The following is a 15,120-nucleotide window of genomic DNA, read 5'->3' on the forward strand; positions in this document are numbered from 1 at the left end:
AATGCAAAGCAAGTTATACTACATTTCCCTTAGAAAATGGTCCCATTAAGCTCCAGATTGCAAAGCTTGTTGCAGTGTCACAGGCAAAACACAATTATTACAAAAGCACCGGGGACGAAAAAGGCATTTTTACTCTTAAAACGATAGAATAAGCCACACCAGAAGTAATTAAAGGAAATATGACCGAAGACAGAAATATACGGTATCCTCTCCTCCAGTGCTCTCTAAAGATTCCAGCAAATGTCCATAAACAAATAAATAAAGCGCCTGGTGAATTTTACCAAAGTACTTTGCTACCATAAATTTAGTTTGAGAAAAATTCTCCCTTGCCATCCCTAGCTGCCCGCCTCTTGCTTTCCCCCCGCAGTCCACGCACTCAGCTAATGCAACGTATTTCTTTCGGTAAGTCTTAAGGCTTAAACTCCCCCCCCCACCCCCCGCCCCCCGCCAACGTTTTAAAACTAATAATTAATGCAACATCTTCCTTCCCTGCCTTCGTTTGCATTCTCAGACCGAAACAAAGTTATTTAATTGCATTAAAGCTCTTCAGTGATCTAAAGTCAAATCTATTCTTCAGATGAAATAAATGGCATGACACACTAGCAAGGGGAAAAAAAAAAAAGGAAGAAAAAGAAAAAAACCCCAAAAGCCAAGAGCAGTAAAGCAAGGTGAGAAGTAAGAACCAGTTCAAAGACTGGGAGCAACAGGTACGAAGAGGGCCACCTGAAGCGTATAGGAGTCACCGCTAGAAAGAAGGTTCTCCAGAACTTGTTCTCATGGCCCCATATGAAAGCGAAGAGAGGTCAGAGACCTCTTCCCCCCGCATCTGCCGCTGCTTCCTCAAGTCAGGGTGGGCTGAAGAGCCGCTGGATACCGAACTCCTCAGAGACATCCGCGCTTGTGCTGTAGCGGAGTTCAGCTGCTGCCAGACGAGGTTTGGAGCCAGGCAGGGCTACAACCATAACTCTTTAAAATATGAGTCCACAGGAAAAAGTCGACTATTTTGTGGTTTGGCTTTTTTTTTTTTTCTTTTTAGTATTTTTACATCCAGGACCTGCCGTTTGCGCGGGCGCAACCGTCCTGTTCCAGCGCTTTCCCTTGTGCAGCCCAGCCCGACGGACGAGCGACGCAACGGAAGCACGGAGTTTCTCTCCCACTGCTCCCTTGCTTGCTGGGCTCAAAGGTGAACCTCATGGGTATCAACACCGCGATTCCCACCTTCCCCGGTTTTCTGCATGCGTTAACATACTTGTGTTCTGACATTTTCTGTTCTCCAGAATGCTACTGGCAATTAGTCACTAGCCGGTACAGTTACTTCTTCTCTAGGGTGGCAAACATTATGCATGCCCGATAAGAGAACATGTAGCCAAAATTAATCCGATAATTCCAAGAAGCAGCAACAATAGCTCTAAATTTAAATGTGCTGAGTTATCTGGCCTCGTTGAAGACAACCCTGAAAGATCCCAAACGCAAAAGAAGAAAGAGGAAGAGCTGTTGGAAGCGGCACAGAGAAGCAGAGCTGGCACTCAGCAGCAAGACGGATGCCCGAAACGCTGTTGGCCAGAGAAGAGACCCAAGAAGTCAAAATGGGAATTAAACGGAAGAAAAACTATCAGGGACAGGAAGCGTACAGCAGAAGTGCCCATTAACGGCATGAAGATTTCTTAATCATTCTTAGAAATTTCTCTGATGTGTGTGAATGAGCTTGCTGTCCTGTCCCCAAACCCGAAACGCCGAATCTGCTCACTCACACGTAAATTAATTAGTTCCCAGTCACAAAAGGCAGCAGCGGCCGGACCGGCTGGTCCGTGTGTTCTGGATGTCACCTTAGACACTGGCAACTTACTCTGTTGGAGATCGAAGTGCACTTGGCAGAAAAGTTTTTGGCTTCAGCCCCGATGCAAATGAATCTCTCTCTGGCAATACGACTGCAATTACCATATTCATAGAGATTATTAATTAATCAGAAGTGCTGCTTAAATAAAAGTGAAGCTAGGCTGTTTCAGCTCATCGGCGTATCGTATTTTAAGAAAACATTTGACACAGCAGTCAACCATTTACTGGAAGCTCGGTTTAGTAGAATGTTATTGAAGTTATAGATGAAGACGTTAAATACCGTATTGAGTTTAATGAAGAAACCAAGGGCGATTAAGAAGCGTGAAAGCCGAGGCCGCAGGGAGCGGCAGAGCCGATACGAGATCCCGCAGAGTTCAGCGTCCGCGAGGCGATCGCTGTTTCACAGGGGTGCACCGGGGCTGGGCCTCGCTGGAACCCTGCACCTACACCGCTCCTCGCCTTGTCAGGGCAGACACGCTCCAAGGCAAAATTACCAGGCTGCAGAGGATGTCTTCTGCTGGAATTCAGCAAGCTACAACAGAGAGGCCAGCCTGGGTACGCGTGGCCTGAAGAACTCCAAGACCTTTTAGTGCCGGGCAGCAGGCTCTCTGGAAGACTTCCGCTAAATATTCCGACAACGGCAATTCCTCCTGTGTAAATAAGGTAGTTCAAAAGCAAACAAAAAAAAAAACGAACCCAAAACCCCAGCAAGCAAAAAAAAAAAAAAAAGCAATGCAATTGTCCTACCTCTGAGCTTGATCTGTTTTCACCTGATCCGCTTATGCAGAGCACAGGGAACATTAACTCTTAGGCACACCACGTGCCTCAGGAATATTTGCACCGAGCGGGCTGTCTCCTTTGATGTGCATTTCCATCTCCCCTCGCTTCTTCTGCCGCCTAAACCCACTGCTGGGAACACAAACACTCTGACACATTATTTACAAAAGCCAATATAAACAACTAATGGAATCCCGGCAATTCCAAATGCTCCATTTCCCATTGCTAACTCCGTCTTTCCCTAAACTATGAGCTACGTGGGCATAATCTGTCTCTTCCTGAATATCTAGGATATTGCAGCAGATACTGCGGTCTCTTCTTGTGAAAAAATTGATGGTTTGAGATTGGAGCTTCGGGGGGAGGTTTTGGGGGCTTTGGTGCGTCCACTTCATTCACATTAAATGAAACCTCCACATTTGGTATGTCAGCAATCCCTGCGCAGTGAAGGGAGAAAAAAGCAAAACAAGTCAAAGTTTATCTAACCGTACTCCGAAGGAGCAATGTATCAACTCAAACTGCACGCAGTAAAGCGAACACAAGCGACCGACTCCATGAATCCACCCAAAATCCGATAACTGGCCTACGCCTATAGATCCGGGCTCAGCTCCGTGAAATGAAAAAGTGCAACTCCCTCCAACAAGTTGGCTGTTGAATTTGCTAAACAAATTATTGGTCACACATGGTGTTTATAGACACTGCCAACAGTGCACTGAAAAGGAGTCCTCCCCCCAAGTGAAGAAATGGGCCAGGTAAGGATTCTACCTCACCACAAGGTTTTGTTTGGGGTTTTGGGGTGGTTGGTTTTTTTCTTTATAGTCCTGAACCATTACTCTTCACCCGGCGTTTCAGCCGGGAGGCGAGTACTGCCCATCTCTCAGCACAAACAACGGAATACGCTCTTGGGGGACCAAAGAAATGACCACGGTTTGTTTGCTGATCCATCGACATCACATTTTCCAGGAAAATCATACGCCCGGCCAGGACACGTTACGTTATGTGTATGAGACAGCTTCTATTAATAAGTGAACTTTGCTCTCGTGTAAGGAATCTTCCAATTTTCTTACATTGATATTTTTACCTAGAAAGTACCTTTCTGAACACTAGCATCAACAGCATCGTCCCACTGGGATGCACCACCTTTTGTTAAAATCCCTGATTCTTGAAACGAATCTGATGGCTTGGGGAGAACAAGACTTTTTAGATGATCCACATGTGAACAGACATGGAAAGTGCTTGCATGAAAATTCCTTTTCCAAAGCAAAAGTTTTAACTAACCATTTTAACCTCTGTTCTTTCTTTACAAAAATTAAGAAAATATATTCAAGGTACTTTCTCCTCAGAAGTTTAAAGCATTTCATTTGGAACAAACCTCCTTCTTCCTCAGCGGCGCTTACGCAGGTTACTTGAGCAGCCCTAGAGAACATGTTTTAAGAAGAGGCAAAAGCACAATAATGCTTTCCAAACTAGGTCGTTCCGTTTTAGACAAAATAAACAGAGTACACAAGAAACATACACTCGAAGAGTACAACCAACAGAAAACGTAGGTTTTGATGTGGAGAGGGGACTACTTCCAGAAGATAGAATATCTTCTTTTGTATCGAGGCATTCTGGGGGATTGTATTAGTCTGGCCTGTAAAACTCACACTATTTTGAATCCTTTTCTCTCCACCTCAAGAGCATATTTTAAAAAAAAATCCTTTCAAAACACTTACCTCCCCTTTCAAGCACGATATTCTGAAGTTACAGGCCAGCTCATCTCTAAGCACGTGGAGGAAAAGAAGGTTATCGGGAGTGGTCAGAATGGATTCACCAAGAGGAAAACATGCTTGACCAATCTGAGAGCCTTCTATGGCTGGGTAGATGAGGGGAGAGCAGTGGACATTGCCTACCCCAACTTCAGCGAGGCTTTTGACCATGTCTCCCGTAACATCCTCATAGGGAAGCTTAGGAAGTGTGGGTTAGATGAGTGGACAGTGAGGTGGATTGAGAACTGGCTGAATGGCAGAGCTCAGAGGGTTGTGATCAGCGGCGCTGAGTCCAGTTGGAGGCCTATGGCTATCAGTGTTCCCCAGGGGTCAGTACTGGATCCAGTCTTGTTCAACATATCCCTCAATGACCTGGATGAGGGGACAGAGGTACGCTCTGTACCCTCAGCAAGTTTGCTGATGACATAAAACTGGGAGGAGTGGCTGACACACCAGAAGGCTGTGCTGCCATTCAGCAAGACGTGGACAGGCTGGAGAGTTGGGCAGAGAAGAACCTAATGAAGTTCAAAGGCCTTCAACTAGGGAGGAGTTCAGCTACGGCCCTGCACCTGGGGAGGAACAACCCCATGCACCAGTACAGGTTGGGGGCTGACCTGCTGGAGAGCAGCTCTGTGGAAAGAGACCCGGGAGTCCTGGTGGACAAGCTGACCATGAGACAGCAATGTGTTCTTGAGGCCAAGAAGGCCAATGGTATCCTTGGGCGCCTTAAAAAGAGTGTGGCCAGCAGGTCCAGGGAGGTCATCCTCTCCCTCTACTCTGCCCTGGTAATGCCACATCTGGAGTACTGTGTCCAGTTCTGGGATCCCCGGTTCAAGAAACACAGGAAACTCCTGGAGAGTCCAGCAGAGGGCTACAAAGACGATCAAGAGAATGGAGCACTTCTCTTACAAGGAAAGGCTGAGAGACCTGAGGTTGTTTAGACTGGAGAAGAGAAGACTGAGAAGGGATGTCATCAATGCTTATAAATATCTACAGGGCAGGTGTCAAGATGGGGCCAGACTCTAGTGGTGCCTGGCAACAAGACAAGCGGCAACAGGCACAAGCGGGAATGCAGGAAATTCCATCTCAACATGAGGAAAAACTTCTTTGAGGGTGGCAGAGCACTGGAACAGGCTGCCCAGAGAGGTGGAGTTGTCTCCTTCTCTGGAGACATTCAAAACCTGCCTGGATGTGTTTCTGTCCAGACTGCTCTGGGTGACCCTGCTCTGGCAGGGGGGTTGGACTAGATGATCTCCAGAGGTCCCTTCCAACCCCTACCATTCTGTGATGCCCAAGCAGCAGCTCTCTAACAAACGAGAAACCTCAAATCTAATGCTTCAGCAGGAGGGCCTCCAAGAAGAGAAAAGTATCAAACTAGAAATATGCACAGTAAAGAAGAATCAAGTACACACGTTCATCATAGCAATTCTGCCATGCGGAGTAACAAAAAGGGTCACGTGCTTGTATTGAGTGCAAGGCCAAACAAGTACAAGATAGAATGGAATGTCACCTGAGAGGAGGTCTAATTTACGTGAGTGCTGCTTAGCAGATTAATTTGTATACCTATTTATATGGGACTGTTCCTTCCATCTCCAAGCATATTAGAAGCCCATGAACTTGCCATTACATAAAGCATATATTTGACAGCACTGTCCACTATGATGTGCGATACCAAAAAAACACATCGAAGTTTCTCAACACTTAAGACTTGACCTATTAAACTAAATTTCACTTAACGTGGGGCTAAGGAATATGTAGGCAGTGATTGAAAGTTCTTACATTAGAGATCTTATGTGGCAAAATTACCCTCTGTTCTCAAGAAAGTCAATTTGCGCTGATGATTCACATCCTGTTTTGAACTGACAAGCACCAGTGCTTCCTCCCAACTGTATGTGGTTAATTTCTTAAGCAGAGTACCATTCTCTAAGGATACAATTTGAAATATATATATATTTTTTTAAATTTTTGACCAGAGTGTGAAACAACAGATGGTCAAAATTTGTACACTGGTCTGGAAAAAGGCTATTACAGTGCATTTAGCAGAGCTGTCAAAAAAGTACATTAAATAACAACAATGGACCTCAGAGAAATTAACTGTATCTCTTTATTGTTAACCAATGAATGTTATCCAAAATAGTAGATGTAATTGTAGCTTAATTGTACAACACAAAACATGATGCTAAAGGAAAAAGCATGTGGAAAATTACTTCACCAAGTAATCATTAAATGTATTCTTAGTATTTCCGCACCAGTAAGTGTTCCCAACTGCTGGTGACAGCAGCTATTACCACTTTGTTCATTGTGAAAATCCGTATTACAAATGGTTGTTCCTGGTTGTTTAGAAAAAAAAAAAAAAAAGCACACAGCTTTATAAATGGATCTAATCCATTTAGCCCTACTCTATATATTGTATGAACAGCAAACTTTACTGGTATTTTTTCGCAGCACTGAAACTGATGTATCAGTGTTAGTGCACACTTTCCAGGGAAAAATGAAAACTCACTGGAAGCACAGTATTTCACCTGCTATGGCAAACTGTTCGATTACTTCAGAAATTTGCTTAAGCTTCAGCGTATGAAGCCTGTGAAACAAAAAACTGTTCTTACAATGCACTGCAAGTAGAAACACCAGCTTCCACCAAGCAGCATTTTGAAGCACGTGCACACCATCTGCGCATCAGTCTTCAAGGTCAACCAGATATGTTTAGGCCCACAAACCAAAAATATATTAATGTATCTTTATTTTATTTTCATGATGTCACCCCACATAGCCAACCTTTAACTCCACAAAATTAAAAAAAAAAAACAAACCAAAAACACTTAGTAGGACTGTTCATAAGAAATTTAAATCTATTGTGCATGAAAAAAAATGTTTAATAAAATGGCAAATTTTAATAGGTAAGTGTAAATTTATGAGTGCATAATATCAAACAGAAAAGAGCTGAACCATCCTCAGAGAAAGCAGGGTTCTTCCACTGTAGATATTTACTAGGGTACTGTAACAGGGTAAATAACTGCAGTCCACATTAACTGAAGTTATTTCTAAAGTTCAATTTCTAAGCAAATTTCTCAAAAAAGCAGGTCTCCTTTTCAAGAGGGAAAGGAGTTAATAACAATGATCTGACATCAGATATGACAATTAAAATACTAGCTTCACCAAAAACTGAAGCTACAGACACTTTTACTCCAATTCTGGGAACTTTCATTTTGTATTTGGAAACCCCAAAACAGCCTAACTCACACACACATTCTACACCCCTCCCAGGAGATAGTATACCAGTGACAGGTTACAGCTTTAAAACACACAAGATGCTTTTACAATTTAAACTCAACAAAAGGCAGTTAGACAGTATTTAGCACTATAAATCCACTTTAAAGTAAAACAAAATCCTAGGAGTAAGGGCTCCTAGCATTCTATGATATCACGGTGTAGTGATAGTCAATTTAAACAGTTTTTTTTCACGGTGTTTGAAGGACCAGTCATCATGTATATAGTAGTGAGGTAGGATACTGTCCCCTCCCTGGGACTGATGTTTTCATATGCTCCCTTGCCAGAAAGGTCCAGGTCTCCTTACTGCAAATAAAATAATTACAAGCAAATAGCACATGAAGCTTTGTTTTTGTGGTTTTTTTTTTCCCCTTTGCTGCATTAGAACATTTTGTGCATCTAAAAGAATCACCTAGGAAAAGCAATACTTAATTCAAGCCTATCAGCAGCCACGTGCTGCCCACAGGTAGTGTTCCATTTAAAAATACTTCCTGGAACTACCACCTGCCATCCAGACCTTTGTGAACAGGTAGGCAAAGAAAACCATCAATGATGACAGGACATGAAACACCAAAGAATTTCACTTGGGAGGAAAAAAAACAAAACTCAAAGTCAGCAATGTCAAACTCTTAATGGTGTAGCTACATTGAAAAAATGTAATTTCAAACTTCATACTGAAATAGTACCTATCCAGTTTATGTTCAGTTCCATTCTTCTTTCTATTTCTTAATGTTTAAGCAATACATACACTTGTCAGTCAGCATATACTTCACATCAGTTTCCAAAGAAAAAAAACATGAAACAATGAAACTGAAAACATGATGGGGGAAAAACCTGCTATTATTCTCCACACCCTCCCCCCTCCAAAAGCCTAGGGACGACAGACTGCCTTACTGTTGAATAGCTTCCCCTAAATTTGTCTTCTAGCCACTGTAGTCAAACTGGTATTAAGTGCTTTGGCAAAGTGGGGTGCAATCCATCAAATCTGCAAAGGCCTGCTTTTTTTCTCTGTTGGTGGTTCAGCTTTACGAGGAACATATATGCAAAGTAACAGCTCTCACATTGCTTCAAACTCATCGATACGCTGCTTTGTATTGCCTTGTCGGATTTGTCGAAGAGTCTTGTACTTATCACGGCCTGCTTTAACATTCTCAGCGTGAAGGACATCATTTTGTGTTTTCTTGGTTTCATCTCTGGCTTGAGCCAACTCAGAACTTAAAGCCTGTTGAACAAAATATTTGCATTTAAGTGCTTTGACTAATCTTTGCATGATTCTGGAATTTCTGTTAACGGTTATTCTGCAACTGGGATAAGGATTTCTCGAATGCCAACCTACGAAACGCTTGTTGTGCTGTTCAATAACTCAAGTTGTGAGGTCTATCAGAAAGACCGCAGAGGGAAAGAGGAGTATAGGATTCCTTCCTTACATAAACGTGGGCATCAAACTAACAAAACAAAAAGGCCTCATACCATAACATGCACAGAAGAACAGGAACAGCAGGATAAAGCAGGAGAATGACCTTATTTTTCAATTTCTGCTTGACTAAAGACAGATCTTGTTTATCTCCCTGATCATGTTCAGTGATTGGCCAAGCAGAAAGGATATTACACATACGTGCTACTAAGATTTTGCTGCCAGAAAAAGAAGCAGCTTTCCATTTCTTTTATTTCCTTCCCAAATAGACATTTCATAACAAGGCAAAGGGTTACCACTAACATAGATTATTATACTTTGAGGGGTAAGACTAGTCTAGGAGGAAATGCTCCATTTCAGGGAAGCAAGATTAATCCAAAATGGGCATAATTCAGTTTTCACATTTACAACCTCCGTGAATAACTGCAAATAAACATAAATACTACTAAGCAAGCATGTGTTCATACCACTTAATAAATTTCAGTATTGAAAGGAGAGCATTAAGTTTTAACATTCAGTGTCCTGGACATTATATAATTATTAGAAACGTTTACTGGCCAATGCATAACATACTAATACTTTTAAGGTATAAAACATCATCTTACATCCAATCTTTCTATCTATCTACTCCACTTCTAGAACGCTATGAATGATATGGGTTGGTAAATTAGTAATAAACATAGTAATAGATAAAAAGGCTGTTTCCTTGACACGCCATTATTTCAATGAGATTCCTGACAAATAAAGAGTGAAAGCCCAAAGCCTGAATTACGTCGATACAACCATGAATCTTCATTACCTGGAGCTGCTTCTTAACACGTTCATTTTTCTGCGTTTCTGTTACCCGTTCTTCCTCACTCCTGTGATTCATGACACCATCAGAAGACAGTTCTGCACTGGCTTCAGCATTGTTCTCATCATGTTCATCGTGTTCATTCTCTGTTGGAGGAATAACTGGTGGGGGGGGAGGAGGAGGAGGAGGAGGAGCAGACATCACAGATTTCAGTTCTTCTTTGGTCTTTTCCAAGTCCTCTTGGGCTGCAAAAGCCTAAATATAGTAAATAGTACTTAGCATCTTTTAAAATGATTTATGAATATTCAGAAAAATAAAAATAAATGTTTGAGATGTTTTCAGACACGTGGGAACTGTCCTTTCTAAGTGACACGACAAGCTTACGTACTGAAATCTGTCAAATAGGAATACAGGGTAAAAAAAAAGACAGGACTCAAAACCAACTGTACCGGAGTCCAGCTACTTCCAGCAGTAGACAAGAGACGAGAGAGAATAGGGCAGCCATAGTGATGGCTTTCCAACTTTCTTAGCCTCCTGACATTTGAGGCTCAGGGACTTCCTAAATCAAAGGTGATGTCTTTGAATTTTTTATTCAACCGGAACTTATAAGAATTTGTTCAATCACTTTTTGAACCCATGCACACAATTACTATTCACATCCCATATCTAGTTACACATTTTGTAAAGAAATATTATTTTGCTTCAAACTGTTGTGCAGTTACATTTGACGTGCCTTTGTTATTGTTCTGGTTCACCTTTTCACCACCACTCGTGATTTTATACAACTCCCTCCTGAGGTATTTTCTTTTCCAACACGAAGCTCCAATCTATTTCATCACCATATACAGGGAAGCCATTTCAAATTTTTGACCATACCTTTGTGATGAGAATTTCAACCCCTTCATGACTATTTAATATTAAGAAATTGGTTAAATAGAAGTACAGGCTGGCTTCAGCAGACTGGAGAAGAAAAACTTTTAAGAAAGGCTTCTCTGAAGCCTAAGGGAAAGAGACAGATTCAACCCCATGGATTTCCAGTGGGATTTCCGCACTCATCTCCCTTAGTTTCTTTGAAGTTCTGACTTCACACAGCATGAGCCCATTACTTTGTGCTGCCATTCTGAGGCTTCCTCTTCTTTCTTTTTCTTGGCCTCCTCTAGAAGTGCAATCTTGGCGGTGAATTCAGCAAGTTCTGCTGCCTGAAACAAACAAAAAAAATGAAGTAGAAGTTTTAATTTGGTATCATTTTGGCTCTGCAGTGGAAGAAAGCAGAGCCTTTGCTGTGATACAACTTGAAAAGAGTTAGTTACCATCCATCAGTTCTCTGCTAAAAATAGAAATTTTAAGCATACACGACAGAGGGAATGAATCAGTACTCCTGCCTGATGGAATTAAGTCCAGGAAAAAAAAAAAAAATTATCCTCTGCAATTCCAAAGCTTTCTGGGAAAGAGCAAGCTGTAGTTACAAATAGCATTTGGGATCATTTCAGTTTAATACAACTTTAATGGTTCCACCAATAGGATTATGATTCTGGATCATAATCTCAGTACTATTAAGCTAAATCTTGCCTTCAGAATTGTGTGCTAAATTTACAGAAGATCAGAAGTTGTGAAATAATTTCTTCTACTATTTTCGTGCCTTTCTCAGTTATTATGCACAAATCTTGAATTAGAAGTAGTCTAGTAGAGAACGTGAGAAGATATTGTAAATGCTGGAAATAGTGAATAAAAAAAAAACCAACAACAAAAAGCCTCAAACAAAAAAAAAAAACCCAAACCACAGTGTCACCAACTCCCCACCATCACCATCAAGCTTCAGAACAGACCTGCCTCAGAAAACAGGCTTCCCAGTGGACTGCAGAAGGAAGCTACTCTTGTTCTCACCTGGATAAACCTGACACTATTGGAAAGAGAATGTAGTGAGTGTTGTCAGTCTGAAATGTCTACTTCATCATTTAATTTCCTACAGCTCCAGAGTTTGGGTTTTTTTCTGGCAAGAAGTGGCAAATCTAATGTAGCTTTCTAAAGAAGTTCCCAGAACTATCTGTAACGCTATTTCACATACTTTTAGCTGTGTTGCAATGTACTTGTCCACTTGACAAAAATAGATAAAACCAAGAATAAAGGCTACATTTTCAATTATCTTTTTCCATTTGTTTCAAAACAGGGTTAAAAGCTTCTTACTAGCTGCTCCTGGTTCTTCATTTGATCAGCTGCCTGCTTGGCTAGAGCAGCTTTAGCTTCTTCAGCTGCTCGACGCTCTTTTTCCAGGCGCTCTGCTTCCTCTTTTGCACGCTTTCGTTCTTGATCCAGTTCTAGAGCTCTTCTAGTCTGTTCCTCTAGCTCTGCAAAAGGAAAATTTGCAGACAAGATATCACTGCCTAGCTCTTCTTCATATGCAACACAGATAACAGCTGTAACACACTCAAAATAAAGTAACCTAGAAAGCTGACAAATATTTACAAGGCTGCCTTAAGCTAAGAAGAGTTGTTGAGCTTGTTACCTGAAGCTATGCTCCACATCTGATTTTTTTCTCCCCCTCTCTTTAAGACATACTTTGGATATACTTCATCTCACCTGACTGTTCCAACAGCCCAGTGTTTCAGAAAATTATCACCTCACTGATAAAACTAAACACCCAAATATACGTACGTATACATGCACATACACCCTCACTCTTACTATTGAGATTTTTAGATACATTAAATCAAACTCTCTAACAGTAAAAAAAAACTAAGAAAACCTCTTCTACTCTACTGAAATGCCTGACCAAGATTCCTTAATTGCTACAGGCAATTTCGGTGCGTGTCTCCAGCAAAATGACCTAAGACCCATTGGAAGTGTCAGAAAAAATCTCTGTAGAACAGAGCCAGAAAGATGCAAACAGGAACATTTTAAATCAAGGGAGGTATAATAGTTGTCTAACTGCCTGGTTCGCAAAATATTGCTATCTGAAGGGCAGAACCCTGAACGAAACCAGTAATGCGAGGTAAGATTTGCACAGGCAAAATACACTCCTCTGATGTACAAAATTAAGTTCCTATGAAAAAAGTCTTTCAGAAGTTCCTTGCTGATTCTAATAACTTTTCCACCATGTTTTTGTATAGCACAGCTTCCATAGATTCCTTCACCTAAAAAACCACTCAGTTATTGCAATGATCCATTTGCTCTTCACCATATGCTTTGATACTAAAAAAGCATTTCCACAGGTATGCTGACACATGCTTCATCTTTGCACTTGTAGTTTTAAGTAGGTCTCATTCAACTATGTGGAGTGGCACAAATGCAGTACTTAGAAAATTAAATAAAATGTATAAATATTTAAAAATGCTACTGAAACAAAATCTTTCCATGAAGACGGAGAACGCTTAACTACCAGGTCAACTACAAGAACGCAGACGCCATTTATATAAACACTTTTCCATACGTGAACAGAATGCTAAAAAAAGGGCAACACATGAACATTATGTATTGCATCAGAAATTAGGCTATATTGCTTACAAGGGTTATGAGAAAGTGTACATTGTTAAACCTTTAGAATCACCCTGACACTGTTTTGTCCTGGGCTAAACTGCTGTCCCTTTAACAACTCCAGGGCACAATTCATGTGTTACCTGCCTAGATGCGTCCAACCTGTTCTGCATTGAAAGACTGAAAAAATGCAGGGGCAGAGCTGGAGAACAGTGCCAGGCATACGTCATTTATTTGCATAGATTTAGTCAGTGATTCTCTCTATTGTGCCTGAAGCCAACAGTTATGAACAGAAGACAGGAACAACATTTTTATGGAACAACTGGAGTACTGTGTCCAGTTCTGGGCTCCCCAGTTCAAGAGGGACAGGGAACTACTGGAGCGAGTCCAGCGAAGGGCAACCAAGATGATTGTGGGACTGGAGCACCTCCCTTATGAGGAAAGGCTGAAAGAGCTGGGACTCTTTAGCCTGGAGAAGAGAAGGTTGAGGGGGGACCTGATTAATGTTTACAAGTATCTAAAGGGTGGGTTTAAGGAGGACGGAGGCAGGCTCTTTTCAATGGTTCCCAGCGACAGGACAAGGGGCAATGGGCACAAGCTAGAACATAGGAAGTTCCGTTCAAATACACGGAAAAACTTCTTCACAGTGAGGGTGACAGAGCACTGGAACAGGCTGCCCAGGGAGGTTGTGGAATCCCCTTCTCTGGAGATTTTCAAGACCCGCTTGGATGCAGCCCTGAGGGATGTGCTTTAGGCAACCCTGCTCTAGCAGGGGAGTTGGACTAGATGATCTCTAGAGGTCCCTTCCAACTCTGAAGATTCCGTGATTCCGTGAACCAAACCTGAAGCAAAAGAACACGAAGAGGAGGGACTGGGAAGTAGTGGAGGCAGGGACTCTGCAGGGTGGTTCAACACAAAGAACCGTGACTGCTGAAACTATATTCCCTAAAATCTAACAAGATTTTGATTTTAAAATTCTCAAATCTTACAAGCGAATAGGAAAATGAAGGAACAAGGAATTTCCAAATGAAAAGCTTAATTCAACAAAATCCTAGAAGTACTTTGAATCATCTTCTCTAACATTCCTGCTCCCTCCAACTCCAGGTTTTCAGCACTTTAAGCATTTCATAACTCTAGGTTGAACTGTGTACGCATTAATTTCCTTTTTATTCAAGAAAATTTAAACTTTTGCTATATTAGGAATTGGTTTTGTATTACAAATATACACCCATATGCATGCACATCATCTTTTAACTCTTAACATTGAAAAAGAATCTCTCTTAAATAATACACCACTAAATTCTTGTTATTATTAGTGAAATAAATTAAAAAAAAAAAAAAAACAACAAAACACTCACCCATACCAAGAGAACTGTGGAACTGAACTACCTAACTGAACTAAACATTGTCATCAGATATAAGAAATCTGGTACCAGTAAGAGCTCACCTTTCTGAGCTTTCATTGTTTGTTCCTCAATTTGTCTTAAGCGTTCCATTAATTCTTCCTTTTCACGCTCTATTCTTTCCTTTTCCTTTTCTGCTATCTCCCTTTTCTTCTTCTCATTTTCCAGTTGTGCCCTAAAAGAAACCCAAAAAACAAACAGTAAAAGGGTTTTTTTAACCTCAAACAAATTAAATTCTACTCTAAAGATGCCGATAGCCTATTTTTCAGTTTACTCAGCTAGCAGAGAAGCAAGCAGTTTTAAATATTTCAAATTCAGTTTACAAAAAATGCAAGAACAACAAAGTTTCTGTTTCAAAATACTGTACAGAAAAACAATTTATGAACAGAACTGATTAGCAACCCTGGTTATGGT

General features: G+C 41.2%; 1 protein-coding gene across 3 annotated transcripts in view; it reads right to left on the reverse strand.

Moving 5' to 3' along the window:
* Positions 1 to 6,439: 6,439 nt before the first annotated feature.
* RDX (radixin) overlaps positions 6,440 to 15,120 on the reverse strand; it is a 42,633-nt gene continuing 33,952 nt past the window's right edge. For all 3 annotated transcript variants that reach the window (XM_054193062.1, XM_054193049.1, XM_054193053.1), the window contains 5 exons: positions 14,751 to 14,881; positions 12,017 to 12,177; positions 10,939 to 11,031; positions 9,839 to 10,087; positions 6,440 to 8,847 (listed from right to left, as the gene is read on the reverse strand). In XM_054193062.1, the coding sequence (XP_054049037.1) occupies positions 8,683 to 8,847; positions 9,839 to 10,087; positions 10,939 to 11,031; positions 12,017 to 12,177; positions 14,751 to 14,881 (799 nt within the window). In that variant the 3' untranslated portion in view covers positions 6,440 to 8,682. The remainder of the gene's footprint in view (positions 8,848 to 9,838; positions 10,088 to 10,938; positions 11,032 to 12,016; positions 12,178 to 14,750; positions 14,882 to 15,120) is intronic.

This window comes from Rissa tridactyla, chromosome 1 (genome assembly GCF_028500815.1).
Source record: "Rissa tridactyla isolate bRisTri1 chromosome 1, bRisTri1.patW.cur.20221130, whole genome shotgun sequence".
Taxonomy (NCBI): Eukaryota; Metazoa; Chordata; class Aves; order Charadriiformes; family Laridae; genus Rissa; species Rissa tridactyla.